Source organism: Dendrobates tinctorius, unplaced genomic scaffold (assembly GCF_039654945.1).
Source record: "Dendrobates tinctorius isolate UK_male_01 unplaced genomic scaffold, ASM3965494v1 ptg000017l, whole genome shotgun sequence".
Classification (NCBI taxonomy): Eukaryota; Metazoa; Chordata; class Amphibia; order Anura; family Dendrobatidae; genus Dendrobates; species Dendrobates tinctorius.
Window position 1 is genome coordinate 11420544 of NW_027361685.1, and position 18103 is coordinate 11438646.

At 43.3% G+C, this 18103-nt stretch overlaps 1 protein-coding gene across 5 annotated transcripts in view; it reads left to right on the forward strand.

The window, feature by feature from the left end:
* The window catches only part of LOC141082283 (uncharacterized), a 29345-nt gene extending 13437 nt beyond the window's left edge, over window positions 1–15908 (forward strand). For 3 of the 5 annotated variants that reach the window (XM_073566224.1, XM_073566225.1, XM_073566226.1), the window contains exons 2-7: window positions 4913–5059; window positions 6238–6384; window positions 6466–6589; window positions 6673–6770; window positions 6969–7059; window positions 14383–15908. In XM_073566224.1, the coding sequence (XP_073422325.1) occupies window positions 4982–5059; window positions 6238–6384; window positions 6466–6589; window positions 6673–6770; window positions 6969–7059; window positions 14383–15659 (1815 nt within the window). In that variant the 5' untranslated portion in view covers window positions 4913–4981 and the 3' untranslated portion in view covers window positions 15660–15908. Of the gene's footprint in view, window positions 1–4238; window positions 4259–4912; window positions 5060–6237; window positions 6385–6465; window positions 6590–6672; window positions 6771–6968; window positions 7060–14382 lie in introns of those variants that run through there. The other 2 variants (XM_073566227.1, XM_073566228.1) reach the window with 2 other exon arrangements.
* The last annotated feature ends 2195 nt before the right edge of the window (window positions 15909–18103 follow it).

The window sequence follows — 18103 nt, forward strand, 5'->3', positions numbered from 1 at the left end:
CTTTTACCTAATTACAAAATTTATCTTACAGCAACAAAAATGGAGAAATGAAACCTTCAGGAAAAATGGAGAAGTGAAACTTCAGCTCTGATTTTAGTATTAACCCTTCACAGATTGACTACAGGAAAGCCTATGACTCAATTCTACACACATGGATCTCTGAATGCTTGGCTCTCTACAATGTCGACAAGAAATTAAGAACCTTCCTCAGAAACTCAATGAGGCTATGGAGAATAACATTATAAGTCAACTCAAGACAACTAGCACAAGTGACCATCCAATGCGGCATATACCAAGGTCATGCACTGTCCCCATTGCTGTTCTGCATAGGCTTGAAGCCCCTCAGTCAGATAATTGCAGAGTCTGTCTATGGATACAAGTTCAAGAGTGGAAGCACCATCAGCCACCTCCTCTACATGGATGACCTCAAGCTGTATGCGAAAAACGATCAAGACAACAATTCACTTATCCACCTGACAAGGATCTACAGTGAAGATATCGGGACATCGGAGCGTCCTTCGGACTGAATAAGTGCGATCAGTTGGTAATAAAGAGAGGCAAGGTAGTTAAGACTGATGGAGTGGAATTATCAGCAGGGCAGGTAGCAGATGTACAGACATGCTACAAAGACTTACGCATCCCACAGGGATACGGTAACCATGATGAGGAGGCAAGGAAAGCGGCAACATCCAAACACCATCAAAGGTCCTGAAGAGCCAGCTCAATGGGAAGAATAAAATCTGCGCCACCAATATATACTCACTGGCTAACTGCAGAGTCAGGAGATATGATTCTGCTATATATATATATTATAGAGAGAGATATGGAGATTTTTTTTTTCTTTATGTTGGAGGGTCCAATTCCAGCTATTGCTGTGGAATCTGTGATTTCTATCTACTCCACTGTATAAAGGATAATAGAGTATAATAAAGCAGTTATGGACGTGACGTAACTAACATTGTGCAGTGACTCTGATTTCCATATAGTGACAGATATTTCTTGTTACTAAAACTGTGATTTTCTCTAGCAACATTCCACGACAGCATAGGAGGTCGTCTCCACGCCCTAATGGGGGACAGGAAGCACGAGAGGTTAAAAGGTCCCTCCCTCCTCCCTCTCACCAGTGTCTTTCCTGTCCCCCATGGGGCATGGAGAGGTCTGGTGTGCTGTGTGAAAGAGCCGGGCAGTGGTGGTCGGTGGCGCAGCCTCCCCTCCTCCGTTCTGCACCTGCATTCGGGACCGTTCCTGGCCCTCCCGTTCTCCCCTTTGGGGAGTAAAGCGGGCCAGTGCTCTCCGGTGTCTCCTCCTCCCCTGCGTGCTGTACACGCGGGTCACTTTTGGGGTATGTGGAGGGCACGCTGTCATGGCGGCACCCATGCTGCTGCCAGCGCGCGGAGCTCGCCAGCATCTGCTGTGCCTGCTCCAGGACCCAGGGAGGAGGAGGGGGAAACAAGCTAATGCGCTGAGGGCGGAGTTAACCCTTCATTAACCCGCCGGAAGACACCGACAGGTAAGACATCCCCTGCTGTCATGGACAGTTCTTCCTGCCCTGCATCTGCAGAGCCCAGCGCTGCCCCAGCCACAGTGAGTGTTACCTGGGGTGGGTCCTAGTGGTGCGATCCGGGATAGAGGTCCTTAAAATACTTCTCCCCCTCTTTTTTATAGGGAGAAAAGTCTGCCCATAAAAGCACCAATACATCCAGCAAAACGGCCAAATGTGTCATATGCAGCACGAAACTTCCCTCTTATTGGGAGAAAAAGTTATGTCAGGCATGCACAGATAAAGTGGTCAGGGCCGAGCACCCGTCACTAATTGACGAGATCCGCAGCTTGGTCACCCGTCAGGTTCAGACCTCCTTCCTCCCGGAGGAGCACCAGAGATCCATAATATCAAGGATCTCAGAGTTCAGGGACCAGAGATCCCCCGACCCTCAGGTCAGCTATGTCCATACTAGGGTCTATGACCTCCTGTATCCAATCAGTACCTTGGGCACAGGCCCACTTCAGAACGCTCCAGTCCCATATCCTAAGAAACTGGAATCGGGATCACACCTGTCTGAACAAAAAGGTCCAGACCCCAGGGGTAGTGAGAGCCTTGCTGGCATGGTGGATGGACCACAAGAACCTGTGCAGGGGAATCAACTGGTCTCAGACCCCTTTAGTCACGGTAACAACAGACGCCAGCAAAAAAGGCTGGGGAGCGGTAGTGTCTCGTCACCCATTCCAGGGGTTATGGAGCCAGAAAGTGAGCGCAAAATCCTCAAACTTCAGAGAGTTGAAGGCAGTGGAAGAAGCTCTACTGGCAGACACCTGGTCCGGGGCCAGCACATCAGAGTCTACTCAGACAATATAACAACGGTGGCCCATCTCAGGCACCAGGGGGGGTACGAGATCCAGCAGCCTGGATGGCCTCTCAAACCGAATATTTTCCTGGGCCGAAAAGCACCTCCGCTCTTTGATGGCAATTCACCTGAAGGGTACGGCCAATCTTCAGGCAGATTTCCTAAGCAGGAAAAGCATCCAGCCGGCCGAATGGACCCTAAGCAAAATAATCTTCCAGAAACTGGTCGACAGGTGGGTCCTACCGGAAGTGGACCTATTAGCCTCAGGAGAAAATGCTCAAGTGGAGAAATACTTTTCACTGAACCCCAGAGACAGGTCCCTGGGAGTGGATACCTTCGCCCACAGGTGGAGGTTCCATCTAGCTTACGCCTTTCCGCCAGTCCCAATCCTTGCCGCAACCCTGAAGAAGATTCGGGACAATCATACCCCAACCATCCTAGTAGCTCCATTATGGCCAAAGAGGAGCTGGTACTCTCTGATCACGGAACTGGTGGTAGATGGACCATTCATCCTACCCATGGAAGACTGCCTTCTCTCGCAGGGCCCCCTACATCACCCAAACCTACGAGGAATGAGGTTGGCGGCCTGGCTACTGAAGCCCAGATCCTGAGGGCTAGGGGCTTATCAGTGGCGGTAATAAAGACCCTACAGAAATCCCGAAAACCGGTCACTATCGCCATATATTATAAGATATGGAAGAGATTCTCCTCATGGTGTCTACCAGACCTGCCTGATCCAGAGAAACCTAACATTTCTCGTATCCTGGATTTCTTGCAGAGGGGGCTAGAACTAGATCTAAAACCTACCACTTTGAAAGTTCAAGTGTCAGCATTAAGTGCTATGTTCGATTGTGACTTGGCCAACCACAGGTGGATAAGAAGATTCATGACATCGGCCACTAGACTTCATCCAAAGAAGTTAATAGCGGTCCCAACATGGGACTTGAATGTGGTGCTTACGGGACTCACTCAATCTCCCTTTGAGCCCTTGTCATCCAGCACTTCCCAGCTTCTCACCTGTAAAGTCGCCTTCCTTGTAGCAATAACTTCAGCAAGATGAGTAGGAGAGCTCCAGGTGCTCTCAGTTAGAGAACCCTACCTAACTATTAGAGATGATTCCATAGTTCTCTCTCTTGACCCATCTTTTCTGCCGAAGGTAGTGTCCAACTTCCATAGGTCACAGAATATAATCCTTCCGTCATTCTGTCAGAACCCAGCAAACCCCAAGGAAGATGTGTTCCATACGCTGGATGTAAGACGTATAGTTCTCCACTACCTGGAGTTTACCAAACCCTATAGAGTCGACCACAACCTATTTATTCATACCTCTGGCCCAAACAGAGGGAAGAAGGTGGCAAAGAACACCATTGCTAATTGGATTAGAAGGGCTATCTCTGAAGCTTACCTGACACAAAACATCACTCCCCCTGCTGGAATCAAAGCGCATTCAACACGGTCTACCTCTAAGTCATGGGCTGAGAGGGCAGGCGCATCTTCAGAGCAGATTTGTAGGGCAGCAACCTTTACCTTTACTAGACATTATAGATTAGACCTCGTATCCATCAGGGATCTAGTCTTTGGCCGAAAAGTTCTTCAGGCCGTTGTCTCCCCCCCCAGTGCAGTATAGGTTGTTATGCCTCCTATGCTGTCGTGGAAGGTTGCTAGAGAAAATAGAATTAGACTTACCAGTAATTCGGTTTCTAGAAACCTTCCACGACACCACTATTTCCCTCCCTGTATTCTTGGACAAATTCTGAGAATCTTAAAGGTAACCGGTGCTATGGTAATCAGTTGTAAGTCACTGGTGAAAGGGAGGAGGGAAGGACATTTTAACCTCTCGTGCTTCCTGTCCCCCATTAGGGTGTGGAGACGACCTCCTATGTTATCGTGGAAGGTTTCAAGAAATCGAATTACCGGTAAGTCTAATTCTATTTTTTTTTCCACTTTAACCCCTCTGATCAGTGTGATCACACAACATACAAGCCTCTGATGGCTCCATGATGCCCTGTACTCCCGTGTATCATCACTGCCGGTCAGTGTAATACTAACGGCCCCATACACATGAGATCAGAGTTGGCTGAATGGTCATTTGGCAGACGGCGATCTCTCCCGACTCCCCCATACACACAAATATTCCAGCTTTCCTGTGGTCTGTATGAGAGAGTCGCCTCCAGACTCCTCTAGAGGAGGATTATCTACAGGAAGAACAAACGGATTGTCCTCTGAAATTCAGGATGCCGGATCCTTCTCTGCCCTGACATCATCTGTCGGGAGGCCCCCAAAACATTATATGGTCGGCCAAACCCCCCGAAATAAGTGCTTTCATGTAACATTAGTCTAATGTGTATGGGGGCGTTATAAGGTAACTTATTGGACTCTGCCTCTGCCTAATAGACCTTCATACATTGCAGCCCAGACACCATTATTAGGCATGTAAGTATCGTAGTAACTAGGCCGACCCATACTATCGAGTACTTGAAGCCAAACTGTCACACCTTCTTAGATACCATGTTTGCTTTTCACATCAGCAAGTGGATCCTTATGTTACATCTGATCATCTTCTCATTCAGGTCTCTACAATATTGGATCCTCTCAGTGAAGATCTATAGAAGAGAATTTTCCTGATTTCCCCATCAAGGATGGATATGGACAGAGACAAGATGGCAGAGATGATATTACACTTCACCCTAGAGATCCTCTTCTGGCTTACTGGAGAGGTGAGAGATTCTGATGACGTCACATTACCTCATTCTTATCTATGGGAATAACAGATTGTTAGGTGCCGAGCTTCCCCCACTGCACAGGGGGAATCTCAAGCCATGTCCTCTGCGGTCTCCCATTCCTCTGCAGCCGCAGAGATTCCTGCTGAGCAGAGGCGTCGGTCCAGGCGTCTTGCCCAGGCTGATGCTAGGCGTCTGGTTGCTCATTCTGGCTCTGCTATAACTCCATGCTTGAGTCAGCAGCAAAAGTAGACACTTCTGGGACTAAGTCCTGTCTTTTGGGTACTGAGCATGCCTGTGGGATGACCTCTCATTGGAGGTAGGAGGTCACATGCGCAGGTCCCGTTCCTGCTCGGATTAGTCCACTACTGTAAAGGTCCCGAAAGGACACTGCTATAAAAGAGTCGCATGGCCGCTCGGCCATGCGCTAGTATAGACTCTTGTGGCTTATGGTGTGTATGATGACGGATGCTTGTTACTTCGAATGACTCATTATGAAATCCCTACCCTTGGTTGTGTATGTTGTTAGAGTCAGCACCTGTCAGTGGCTAGGCTATATGCCACAGTCCTCTGCACTTGCTAGTTTCTGACTGCCGCTCTGCTTAAGGCACTGTCCTACCGCGTCAGGTAGCAGTAACTGCCAATGCGGCACCGTGCGCAAATCTATCGCTTTCCTCCCCACTCTGGGTGGTTAGTGGCATCCGCCAGACTGGTGCAGTGCACACTGGTGCGTTATCTCTCATTTGGCCTCTTGCTGGCTCCGCTACTGTGCACTGAGCGCTAGTGGACTAGAGGGACTCTAACCCCGTATCCTTGGGGCGGAGTCCTGTGTCTGTATACTAGCGCTCATCCGGCCAAGCCCTGTGAGTTTAACAGGCTTCGGCACCTACATTGTGCGGCACCTCGGTTCTGTGAATCAACAGAACTCGCTCCCGTACACACCAGGTGAAGCTAACCCACGTGTGTCTCTTTATTATTTGCCATATAGTCACCACCATTACTGAGCAGCAGGTTTCCATCTCTGCATGGTGGACCCCAGGCTGCGAACGCACCTCATACCACCTTTATTATTTGGTGCATTCCGCCAGCCCTTAACACAGATGGACAGAACTGGAGAGGTGAGGACTCTGGAAATGTCTGTAGTGAGATTTATTAATGTGTCTCTCCATAACCAGGATTACACAGTGGTGAAGAAGACCTCTAGTGATCGCTGTCAGCACCCAGTGTCTGAGGGATGGGGAAGACCCCTGATCCATGAGGACATCAATGACCAGATGATCCTAGAACTCACGTACAAGATGATTGAGCTGCTGACTGGAGAGGTGACACTGCTGGGAATGCTGGGACATTATACAGTAACTATGAAGGGATTGGGGGGATGACGGTATCATTGTATGTGTCAGGTTCCCATAAGGTGTCAGGATGTTGCTGTCTATTTCTCCATGGAGGAGTGGGAGTATTTAGAAGGACACAGAGATCTGTACAAGAACGTCATAATGGAGGTTCCCCAGCCCCTCACATCACCAGGTAATAGACAGGACTAAATACACACGGCCTATAATTATCTGTATGTAGAGAATGAATTCAGTCCCTGTATGTGTTTCCTCCAGATCTATCCAGTAAGAGGACAACACCAGAGAGATGTCCCCGTCCTCTTCTTCCACAGGACTGTAACCAAGAAGATCCCAGTGCTCCTCAGGATCATCAGGTAGATGGAGAGAAGGTGTCAGGAGATCTCCCCTATGATGTGTAGACGGCTGTGAAGGTCTTGTGCTCAGTCTTGTTTTATCCACCAGTATTATATGTTTTATACTTGTGTAATGAGAACGGTGGAGATGGCAGGATTAGAGCTGATCATAGATGGGACTTCTCCATCTGTCTGTGACTGTTACAATATTTGTTTCAGGGTGAAGATCTGACCCATATTAACACTACAGAGACATATGTGAGGGGTGATGAGCGGTGTAAAGAGGAGATTCCCACATATGACTACCCAGGTGAGTAGTAACCACTGAATGTTAATAAATGTTTAACTCCATATCAATATGGATTTATGAAGGATCGCTCCTGTGAAACTAACCTGATCAGCTTCTATGAGGATGTAAGCTCTCAAATGGACCAAGGAGAATCATTGGATGTCATTTATCTCGACTTCTCTAAAGCATTTGACACTGTCCCACATAAAAGATTGGTAAGTAAGATGAGAAAGCTTGGGCTAGGGGAAAATGTGTGTAGATGGGTAGGTAGCTGGCTTAGTGAAAACAAAGAGTGGTTATTAATGGGGCACACTCAGATTGGGCCAGGGTTACTAGTGGGGGACCACAGGGTTCTGTATTGGGCCCCCTACTATTTAATATATTTATTAATGATCTAGTGGATGGCTTACACAGTAAAATATCAGTATTTGCAGATGATACAAAACTATGTAAGGTAGTTAACACAAAGGAGGACAGTTTGCAACTACAGACAGATTTGAGTAAATTGGAGAATTGGACTGAAAAATGGCAAATGAGGTTTAACACAGATAAGTGTAAGTAGGGTGATGACAATTTTAAAAATTTTGCAAAACGAAAATGAAACCCCTTACATTGGAGGAACAATTGCATTCAAATGACATTAGTATCATCAAATTTGTAAAATATTCAAAAAAGTTCCCCCTCTTTTTCAAAAGATTTTTCATCTTTTAATTTTAATCTTTAAAGAAAATATCTTTCTAAGTTGTAACAAAAAGTGGTATTTTATTCACATCTAGAACATTCTGGAATATTTTAAAATATTTTGGAACTTAGTATTATCTTTTCATTTTCAGTGCAAAGCTTCAAGTTTTATGATCAAGAAGTACATTCAGAAAATGTCTTCTAGAAATTCCAGCAACAGTGTAAAAGCAAACAGGTCTATCTGGACGAGGAATCTGCCCTCCTATTGTCAACATAAAAGATAATAATGCAAAATTGCATGTCCTTTCTTGGCGGAAAAATACCATTTTTGCCTTAGTTCATTTGAATGAAAGGGGGAACTTTTTTTTAAAAAACAAAAAAAGCAATACTTATTCTTAAATAACCCATAAAAGTTCCTCCATTGCACATGGTTTCATAAAAAAAATTTTTTTGTCATTACACTAGTGTAAGGTGTAAGGTTATGCACATGGGAAGGAGAAACAGACGCTACAATTACCTACTAAATGGGAAACTGCTGGGGAAATCAGACATGGAAAAAGACTTAGGCATCTTAGTCAATAAGAAGCTAAATTGGAGTGCCCAGTGTCAGGCAGCTGCCACCAAAGCAAATAGGGTCATGGGGTGCATTAGAAGAGGTCTGGGGACACAAGATGAAAACATAATTCTCCCTCTGTACAAATCACTCGTCAGACCACACTTGGAGTATTGTGTGCAATTTTGGACGCCGGTGCTCAAGAAAGACATTACTGAACTTGAAAGGGTTCAAAGGCGGGCTACTAAAATGATAAATGGAGTTGGTTTACTACAATACCCAGAAAGGTTATCAAAATTAGGTCTATTTACTCTAGAAAAGAGAAGACTTAGGGGAGACCTAATATATATGTACAAGTATAGCAAAGAAGGTATAGCCTCTATGGTGGGCGATTCCCTGCATACTAGCCACAGTGCTCTTTTATTAGCAGTCTCTCTATCCTGCATTAGGATACTTTGCTCTTTATGGGATCCATAGTGATTTGAGATTGTATGTACAGGGTGATGACTTGATACGGGTACCTTACTGCTTTTTTGGGGGGATTTCTCTCATGGTGCACTTTATTATGCCTAGGCTCTGAATCAGTTCCGGGGAATCTATTTTTGTTTCCCAAACACCGACTACTTCATCTACTATTACTATGTTATTGTGGTTTTATGTGATGATTAATAAAAGGATTATTGTTTTAATCTAACCCTTTCTGATGTTTATTCATATTGGGCAGAATGCTCTTCTTATGTGTGAATTCTGAATGCAGAACAGCTGCACTAAAAATAGGCTGAACTAGATGGACATAAGGTCTTCCTTCAGCCTTCAAAACTATGCTACTATGAATGCAGAGAAGTCACAGATTCCTCTCAGTCACCGGCTGTGGCTGCTTTATCGGTGGTGTAGTCCGGCCGTATTACCATGGTCACCATTTTGCCTCTAGACCACAACATTCTCCTCCACCCAAAACTGTGCAAATGACTTTTGGCTTTGAAAGCCCTTTTCTACAGAACTTACAACCTGGAGGTTCCACCTACCCCCTGGGATTAGGAGATGTTGACCGTTACCTGCCCAGATCTGTAAAATATCAAGCCAAATGACAGCGTACGTAGAATGTACTGACATGAGATTCTCGTGCTCTGGGGCGGGGCTGTGGGTGGGGCTGTGGGCGGAGCTTTATGTGGTGCTCTGATTACATATTCATCTGTATTGGCTTATGACAGGTCGCTGATCCCTCACTGACCTGCCCCCATTATTACATAATGCATATAATAGCATTGATATTACCGGTGATAATGCCTATAATATTGTGGCTATTGTGAGGCTTAGAAAAAAATTACATCCAGCAAAATGTCACCGGAGATGGCGGCGCCTGCACAAGTAGCATCTATAAGTAAGAGATAGAGGCTACTGGACAGGGGCCGCTGGTGACATTTTGCTGGATGTAATTTTTTTTCTAAGCCTCACAATAGCCACAATATTATAGGCATTATCACCAATAATATCAATGCTATTATATGCATTATGTAATAATGGGGGCAGGTCAGTGAGGGGTCAGCAACCTGTCATAAGCCAATACAGATGAATATGTAATCAGAGCACCACATAAAGCCCCGCCCACAGCCCCACCCACAGCCCCACCCCAGAGCACGAGAATCTCATTAACTGAAAACTACAAATACAGATTAAACAACAACCACAAGACGGATTTCATCATCAGGTATCATTGTAATCAGTATAACGGTGCTGACCTGACAGTGTCTGTAGGTTACTGAGCACAATCCGGCTGACAGGTTCCCTTTAAGACATCTCCGCTCTGCACTATTATACACAGTTCTCTATAAATGTGTAATATTTCTTCTTGAAACTCATCTGACAGAAAATATTGGAGCTTACGATAGTTTAGATTGTGACGTCACCGAGCCCCATACTCTAATTACCCCAGAGAGGTTTCACCACTAGCTGCTCATTTATTACTGATGGAGACTGTGGAGTTTGATCATTTCAGTAGATGTTATTGTCTATAGTCACAGTGTTTGATTACAGTAGTGTCCAAAATCCTCTGATTTAACCTCTTCCTGCAGCCAGATTTGTGTTCTTAATCAGGCCCCATTATTAATATCTGACGTGTGTCACTTTATGTGGTGATAAATTATTCACAAAGGATAATAGAAAACAAATGGATCTTACAAATTATTTTCCAGCTTCGCACTATACCCTATATATGGTTGTACACTACTGTCTGGGCACATGGCAGTGTTCAGAAGGGAAGGAGCGCCATTTAGCTATTTGAATGCAGATCTAGCTGGAATAGTTTGCAGACACAATTAGTGATGAGCGAGTATGCTCGTTGCTCGGGTTTTCCCGAGTATGCTCGGGTGTCCTCCAAGTATTTTGGCATGCTCGGAGATTTAGTTTTCATCATCTCGGCTGCATGATTTGCAACTTGTAGCCAGGACGAATACATGGGGGTATTCCCTAACAGGCATTCCACACATGTATTCAAGCTGTCTAGCAGTCGCCAATCATGCAGCTGAGACGACAAAAACTAAATCTCCGAGCTTGCCAAAATACTCGGAGGACACCCGAGCATGCTCGGGAAAACCCGAGCAATGAGTATTCTCGCTCATCAAAAGATATCCACCATGAACATGCTTGGCTGTATCTTCTCTGCTTTCCATATCCCAAGGATTGCCTTGCTCATCGCCCTTTAACACCAATACATGGCCCTAGACTAACACTGGGACCCCTAGGTTTGGGCCATGGTGTTACCTGCTATTCTGTGGTGTTAGATGGCAAGAAGAATAGTCAGGTAGCTGGGTCAGAACCAGAAGGACAGAATCAGAAGACACAAGAGTAGTCAGTAAACAGGCCACAGTCACAGCAGGAAACAAATACACAAGCCGCAAGCTGAGCACAGAGGACTGAACCAGAGGAGAACAGCGCTGTATCTGGCAGATTCCGGCCATGTGCTTTGCGCTTTAGTAGGGTGTGGTGCTTTCCAATTGGCTGAAGTAGGGAGCAGATTACTCCAGCTGGACAGCAGGAACAGATCCCAGATGAGATTGGACACACCATATGCAGAAGCCCTAATGTAACTAAATGACAGAAAACCAGAATAGTCGAAATCCCCATAAAGTGATTCCATTTTATAAATTAATTCACTGAGGGTTATAATCTATACACACGGGGTCAAAATTGTTGGTACCCCTCGTTTAATGACAGAAAAACCCACAATGGTCACAGAAATGACTTGAATCTGACAAAAGTAATAATAAATCAAAAATCTATGAAAATGAACAAATGAAAGTCAGACATTGCTTTTCAGCCATGCTTCCACAGAATTTTAAAAAAAAAATAAAACTCATGAAATAGGCCTGGACAGAAATGATGGTACCCCTGAAAATAATGTGACAGAAGGGACATGGTAAATCGCAGTGTGTCCACTAATTGGCATCACAGGTGTCTACAATCTTGGAATCAGTGAGTGGCCTGTATAGAGGCTACAGATACTCACTGTGCTGTTTGGTGACATGGTGTGTACACTGAACATGGACCAGAGGAAGCGAAGGAAAGAGTTGTCCCAGGAGATTAGAAAGAAAATTATAGACAAACATGTTACAGGTAAAAGTTCTAAGGCCATCTCCAAGCAGCTTCATGTTCCTGTGACCACAGTTGCACATATTATTCAGAAATTTAATATCCATGGGACTGTAGCCAACCTACCTGGACGTGGCCGCAGGAGGAAAATTGATGAAAAATCAAAGAGACGGATAATATGAATGGTAACAAAAGAGCCCAGAAAAACTTCTAAACAGATTAAAGGTGAACTTCAAGCTCAAGGAACAACAATTTCAAATTGCACCATCTGTCGTTGTATGAGCCAAAGTGGACTTCATGGGAGACGACCAAGGAGGACACCATTGTTGAAAATAATCATAAAAAAGCCAGACTGGAATTTGCCAAACTAAATGTTGACAAGCCACAAAGCTTCTGGGAGAATGTCCTATGGACAGATGAGACAAAAATGGAACTTTTGGCAAAGCACATCAGCTCTATGTTCTCAGACAGAAAAATGAAGCATATCACGAAAAGAACACTGTCCCTTCTGTGAAACATGGAGGAGGCTCTGTTATGTTCTGTGGCTGCTTTGCTGGATCTGGCACAGGGTTTCTAGAATGTGTGCAGGGAGCAATGAAATCTCAAGACTCAAGGGATTCTAGAGTGAAATGTGCTGCCCAGTGTCAGAAAGCTTGGTCTCAGTCGCAGGTCATGAGTCTTGCAACAGGATAGCAACACAAAATAGACAGCTAAAAACATGCAAGAATGGCTAAGAGGAAAACAATGGACTATTCTGACGTGATCTTCTATGAGCTCTGACCTAAATCCTATTGAACATCTTTGGAAAGAGCTGAAACATGCCATCTGGAAAAGGCAACCTTTAAACACAAGACAACTGGAGCAGTTGCTCTTGAGGACTGGGCCAAAATACCTGTCGAGAGGTGCAGAAGTCTCATTGACAGTTACAGGAATCGTTTGATTGCCTCAAAAGCTTGTGCAACAAAATATTTTAGTTAAGGGTCCCATCATTTCTGTCCAGGCCTATTTCATGAGTTTTATTTTTTTAAATACTGTGGAAGCATGGCTGAAAAGCAATGTCTGACTTTCATTTGTTAATTTTGATAGATTTTTTATTTATTATTACTTTTGTCAGATTCAAGTTATTTCTGTGACCATTGTGGGATTTTCTGTCATCAAACGAGGGGTACCAACAACTTTGGCCACGTGTGTAGGAGGAGTGAATATTTTCACTCTACAGCCACTTTCTGGAAATGAACACGCAGTGGATGTTGGAGAGTGAAAATTACACATCTGCCATTTTCTTACCCAGCACATAGCGCCCAGATTGTGCTCCAGGAGACACACACCACAAATTAAGTGGGTTCTTCTCACTATAATATTGCTAAATACAGGGATCCTAAATGTTGTTTGCGCTCACTGCAAGACTCCGAAGTGAGAGCGGATTTTGCTGGATTGGTTTATAGAAACCTTGTTGCTTTTCAACAGCCTTTGAGCCACTAATAGTGTGGGAACCTCTGTTTTTCCATTGACAGATGTACGACCTGAGTGGGGACTTGTTTTTTGTGAGATGAGAATTGGTATTATTTTCACCTACATAACATTGATTGGTTTCTCTATATTTGATATTTGGGAGGCAGAATGAACAAACAGTTGGACACCGCACACTACTGTTTCATCCAACAAGATTTTCTATTAGACTGTGAACTGTCATTTGTCTTGGTAAATAAAGTTTTTTTTACATAGCTTGCCACTTTTATAGACAGTTTAAGTAGAAATGTTCAAAAATATAAATGTCATGATCCAGGGCGGGGTTTCGCTTTGGCCCATCCTGATCAGACTGGGGGTTAATTGTTTCTGCCTCTCTCTGGCAGAGGGCGGCTATTTAATGCTCGCTGGACCTAGGTCCGGTGTCAGTTATACTCCTGCCCTCGGCTGAGTTAGTTGACCTTGTGCGTACGTGTGCCTTGTGCCTGATAACTTGCTTGTTTGGTTTTGATCCAGTTCTGTCCCTGTTTCGAGTTCTGCCTGTCCCTCTTGTACTGCGCTACCTCTCGAGTATGACTCTCTGCTTGTGACCCGACTTCCCTCTGCTTGTCCCCTTGGTACCACGTCGCCGTCTTGTATATGACCTTTGGCTTTGTCTGACCACCCGTCAGTTTGTCCCTCCTGTGCCTCGTTTGCCCGGACTGTGTGTGACCTCCGTTTTTCCTGACTCTGAGTTGTTGTATGGTGTCCTGTCATCTCTGAAAGCAGGACGCTAAGCCCCGCCCCCTTGCAGTCACATGACCATAGGTCCTGTGCCAGCTTGCTAACTTCAGCGTCCTCAGGTCCTGTGCATCTTTACTTTCCGGCGCTGACAGGATCCTGACACCGATAGTTTGATGCACGCATGGTCACCTCTGCTACTCTGCTCCACAGGTATCTTTTAACACTGTTTCTGTACTCAGGACACGCGCACTGGCTCAGTGAGCGAGTGTAGTGCGGTGTTCCTGACAATAAAACTCAGATATCTTATTAAAAATAATTGTTTTTTATCTTAGCAGATGGCTGTACCAGGAGATCAGAGGGACAGCTGACATCTTCAATTTTTAAATCTGATGATCTTGAGATCCTACAAGTTACAACTGAAGTGATTGCGGTTACTCAAGATATACCATCATCCATTCACAGCAAAGATCTGTCATCTGATGCTATGAAACCGGTCCTATCTTCTGATTCATTACTGACTACTAAGGAAAATCAAAGTCACAAAAGAGGCATTAAAAAACAAACTGCTCCTAAAGGAAAGAAGTCATTTTCATGTTCAGACTGTGGGAAATATTTTACATGGAAATCACATTTTGTTAGGCACCAAAGAACTCACACAGGGGAGAAGCCTTTTTCCTGTTCAAAATGTGAGAAATGTTTTGCACGTAAATCACATTTTGTTACTCACCAGAGAACTCACACAGGGGAGAAGCCTTTTTCTTGTTCAGAATGTGGGAAATGTTTTAACCAGAAATCACATTTTGTTATTCACCAGAGAACTCACACAGGGGAGAAGCCTTTTTCCTGTTCAGAATGTGAGAAATGTTTTAATCAGAAATCAGACCTTGGTGTTCACCAGAGAATTCACACAGGAGAGAAGCCTTTTTCATGTTCAGAATGTAGGAAATGTTTTAAACAGAAATCAGAGCTTGTTACTCACCAGAGAACTCACACAGGGGAGAAGCCTTTTTCTTGTTCAGAATGTGGGAAATGTTTTAACCAGAAATCACATTTTGTTAATCACCAGAGAACTCACACAGGGGAGAAGCCTTTTTTCTGTTCAGAATGTGGGAAATCTTTTAGCAATAAATCAGATTGTGTTAATCACCATAGAACTCACACAGGGGAGAAGCCTTTTTCCTGTTCAGAATGTGGGAAATGTTTTGCACGTAAATCACATTTTGTTACTCACCAGAGAATTCACACAGGAGAGAAGCCTTTTTCCTGTTCAGAATGTGGGAAATGCTTTAACCAGATATCACATTTTGTTACCCACCAGAGAACTCACACAGGGGAGAAGCCTTTTTCCTGTTCAGAATGTGGTAAATGTTTTAACAATAAATCAAATTGTGTTAAGCACCAGAGAATCCACACAGCAGAGAAGCCATATTCATGTTCAGAATGTGGGAAATGTTTTAAATGGAAAATAAGTCTTGATAGTCATAAAAGAACCCACACAGGAGAGAAGCCTTTTTCATGTTCAGAATGTGGGAAATGTTTTAACCAGAAAGCGCTTCTTGTTAGACATCAGAGCAGTCACACAGGGGAGAAGCCTTTTTCATTTTCTTAATGTGGGAAATATTTTACTTGGAAATCAACTGTTAATAAACATCAGAGATGTCACATAGGGGAGAAGCCTTTTTTGTGTGTGGGATGCTATTCAGTCATAAGATTTTCTTCATCTTTTATTGGTACATCCCTTAGTGGATTTATACATACATACTTACCTTGTTTGGTTTATTGGCCAGGTATCTCCTTTTTATTGTGCCTTTATTGTTCGGCCATTGTGCTTTAATAAAGTTGTATATTTTATGGCTCATACTTCTGTCTTATTGGATATATCAGTATTTTTGAAGTGCCATTAATGGTAGGCCCATTTCTTTGGATATACTACGACATATTGGGTTGGGCCTTTTCTTGTTATCTATCATTCTCTCCTTACACACTGACCTTAAACTGATAATTAGGGGAGACTGCCTCCTATCTGACACATCATCTATTAATAATGGGACGAGACAAGGGCGTCCCTCATCACTTCTATACACACCGGTGATGGAGCATTTTGTGGTGGCATTACGTATAAATCCAGATATTAGTGGGTTACTATAGGCTCACAGCTCTATACACTCGCTCTATACACAGGTGACTTGTGGCTCTATGTTTCACACCCAATGATCTCATTTCCCTCTGTAAAAAAGCAAACATGTCCAGTTTTTTTAATTATTTTAGTGGATTAAAAAAATCTGAGGTTTGCAAAGAAACATTTTTGGAGCAGTTTCGCCATTTTCCGAGACCCGTAACATTGTTATTTTCCTCCGGTGGAGCTGTATGATGGATTATTTTTTGCAGGACGAGATAACGTTTTTATTAGTACAATTGTGATTGCTCGTTACAGCAATTTTTTGTGGAATTGTGCCAACCATAAAAACATAATTTTGGCACTCTCATATTTTGTCTATTTCCGGTGTTTACGATCGGTAGAGTTGAGCATTACGATACTGCAAATATTGGGTATCGGCCGATATTAGCTGTATCGGAATTCCGATACCGAGTACCGATATTTTTTCAGTATTGGATATCGGAATCGGAAGTTCCCATAATGCTATGAGCCACTGTTGTGGCTGTGATTGGCTGCTGAAATGATGTCATCATGATGCGCTGTCTGTGCCGACTGCGGTGGCCTGTGTCGACTGTCGGTGGTCTGTATGGGCCTGCCGGGGGCCTGTGCCGGCTGTCGGTGGTCTGTACGGGCCTGCCGGGGGCCTGTGCCGGCTGTCGGTGGTCTGTATGGGCCTGCCGGGGGCCTGTGCCGGCTGTCGGGGGTCTGTGCCGGCTACTGGGGGGGTCTGTGCCGGCTGTGGGTGGTCTGTGCGGGCCTGCCGGGGGTCTTGTGTGTGCAGGCATCGTCCGATGGGACTTCAAGTCCCATCGGGCGATACCTGCTACAATGACAATGATTGACACATTAGCCAATGATGGGACAGTAGTAGTCCCATCATCCGGCTAATGTGTTGAATGTAAAAAAAAAAAAAAAAAATACTACATACATACATAATACATTCATACAACATACATACTACATTCATACAACATACATACTACATATATACAACATTCATACTACATGCATACTTCATATATACTACATTCATACAACATACATGCTACATACATACTACATATATACTACATTCATACAACATACATACTACATATATACTACATTTATACTACATACATAGTACATATATACTACATTCATACAACATACATACTACATACATGCTACATATATACTACATTCATACAACATACATATATACTACATACAACATACATATATACTACATTCATACAACATACATATATACTACATTCATACAACATACATATATACTACATTCATACAACATACATATATACTACATTCATACTACATTCATACAACATACATATATACTACATTCATACAACATTCATATATACTACATATATACTACATTCATACAACATACATATATACTACATTCATGCAACATACATACATACTACATATATACTACATTCATGCAACATACATACTACATTCATACAACATACATATATACTACATTCATACAACATACATACTACATACAATACATTCATTCAATACATACTACATATATACTACATTCATACAACATACATACTACATACATACAACATATATACTACATTCATACAACATACATACTACATATATACTACATTTATACTACATACATAGTACATATATACTACATTCATACAACATACATACTACATACATGCTACATATATACTACATTCATACAACATACATATATACTACATACAACATACATATATACTACATTCATACAACATACATATATACTACATATATACTACATTCATACAACATACATATATACTACATTCATACTACATTCATACAACATACATATATACTACATTCATACAACATTCATATATACTACATATATACTACAT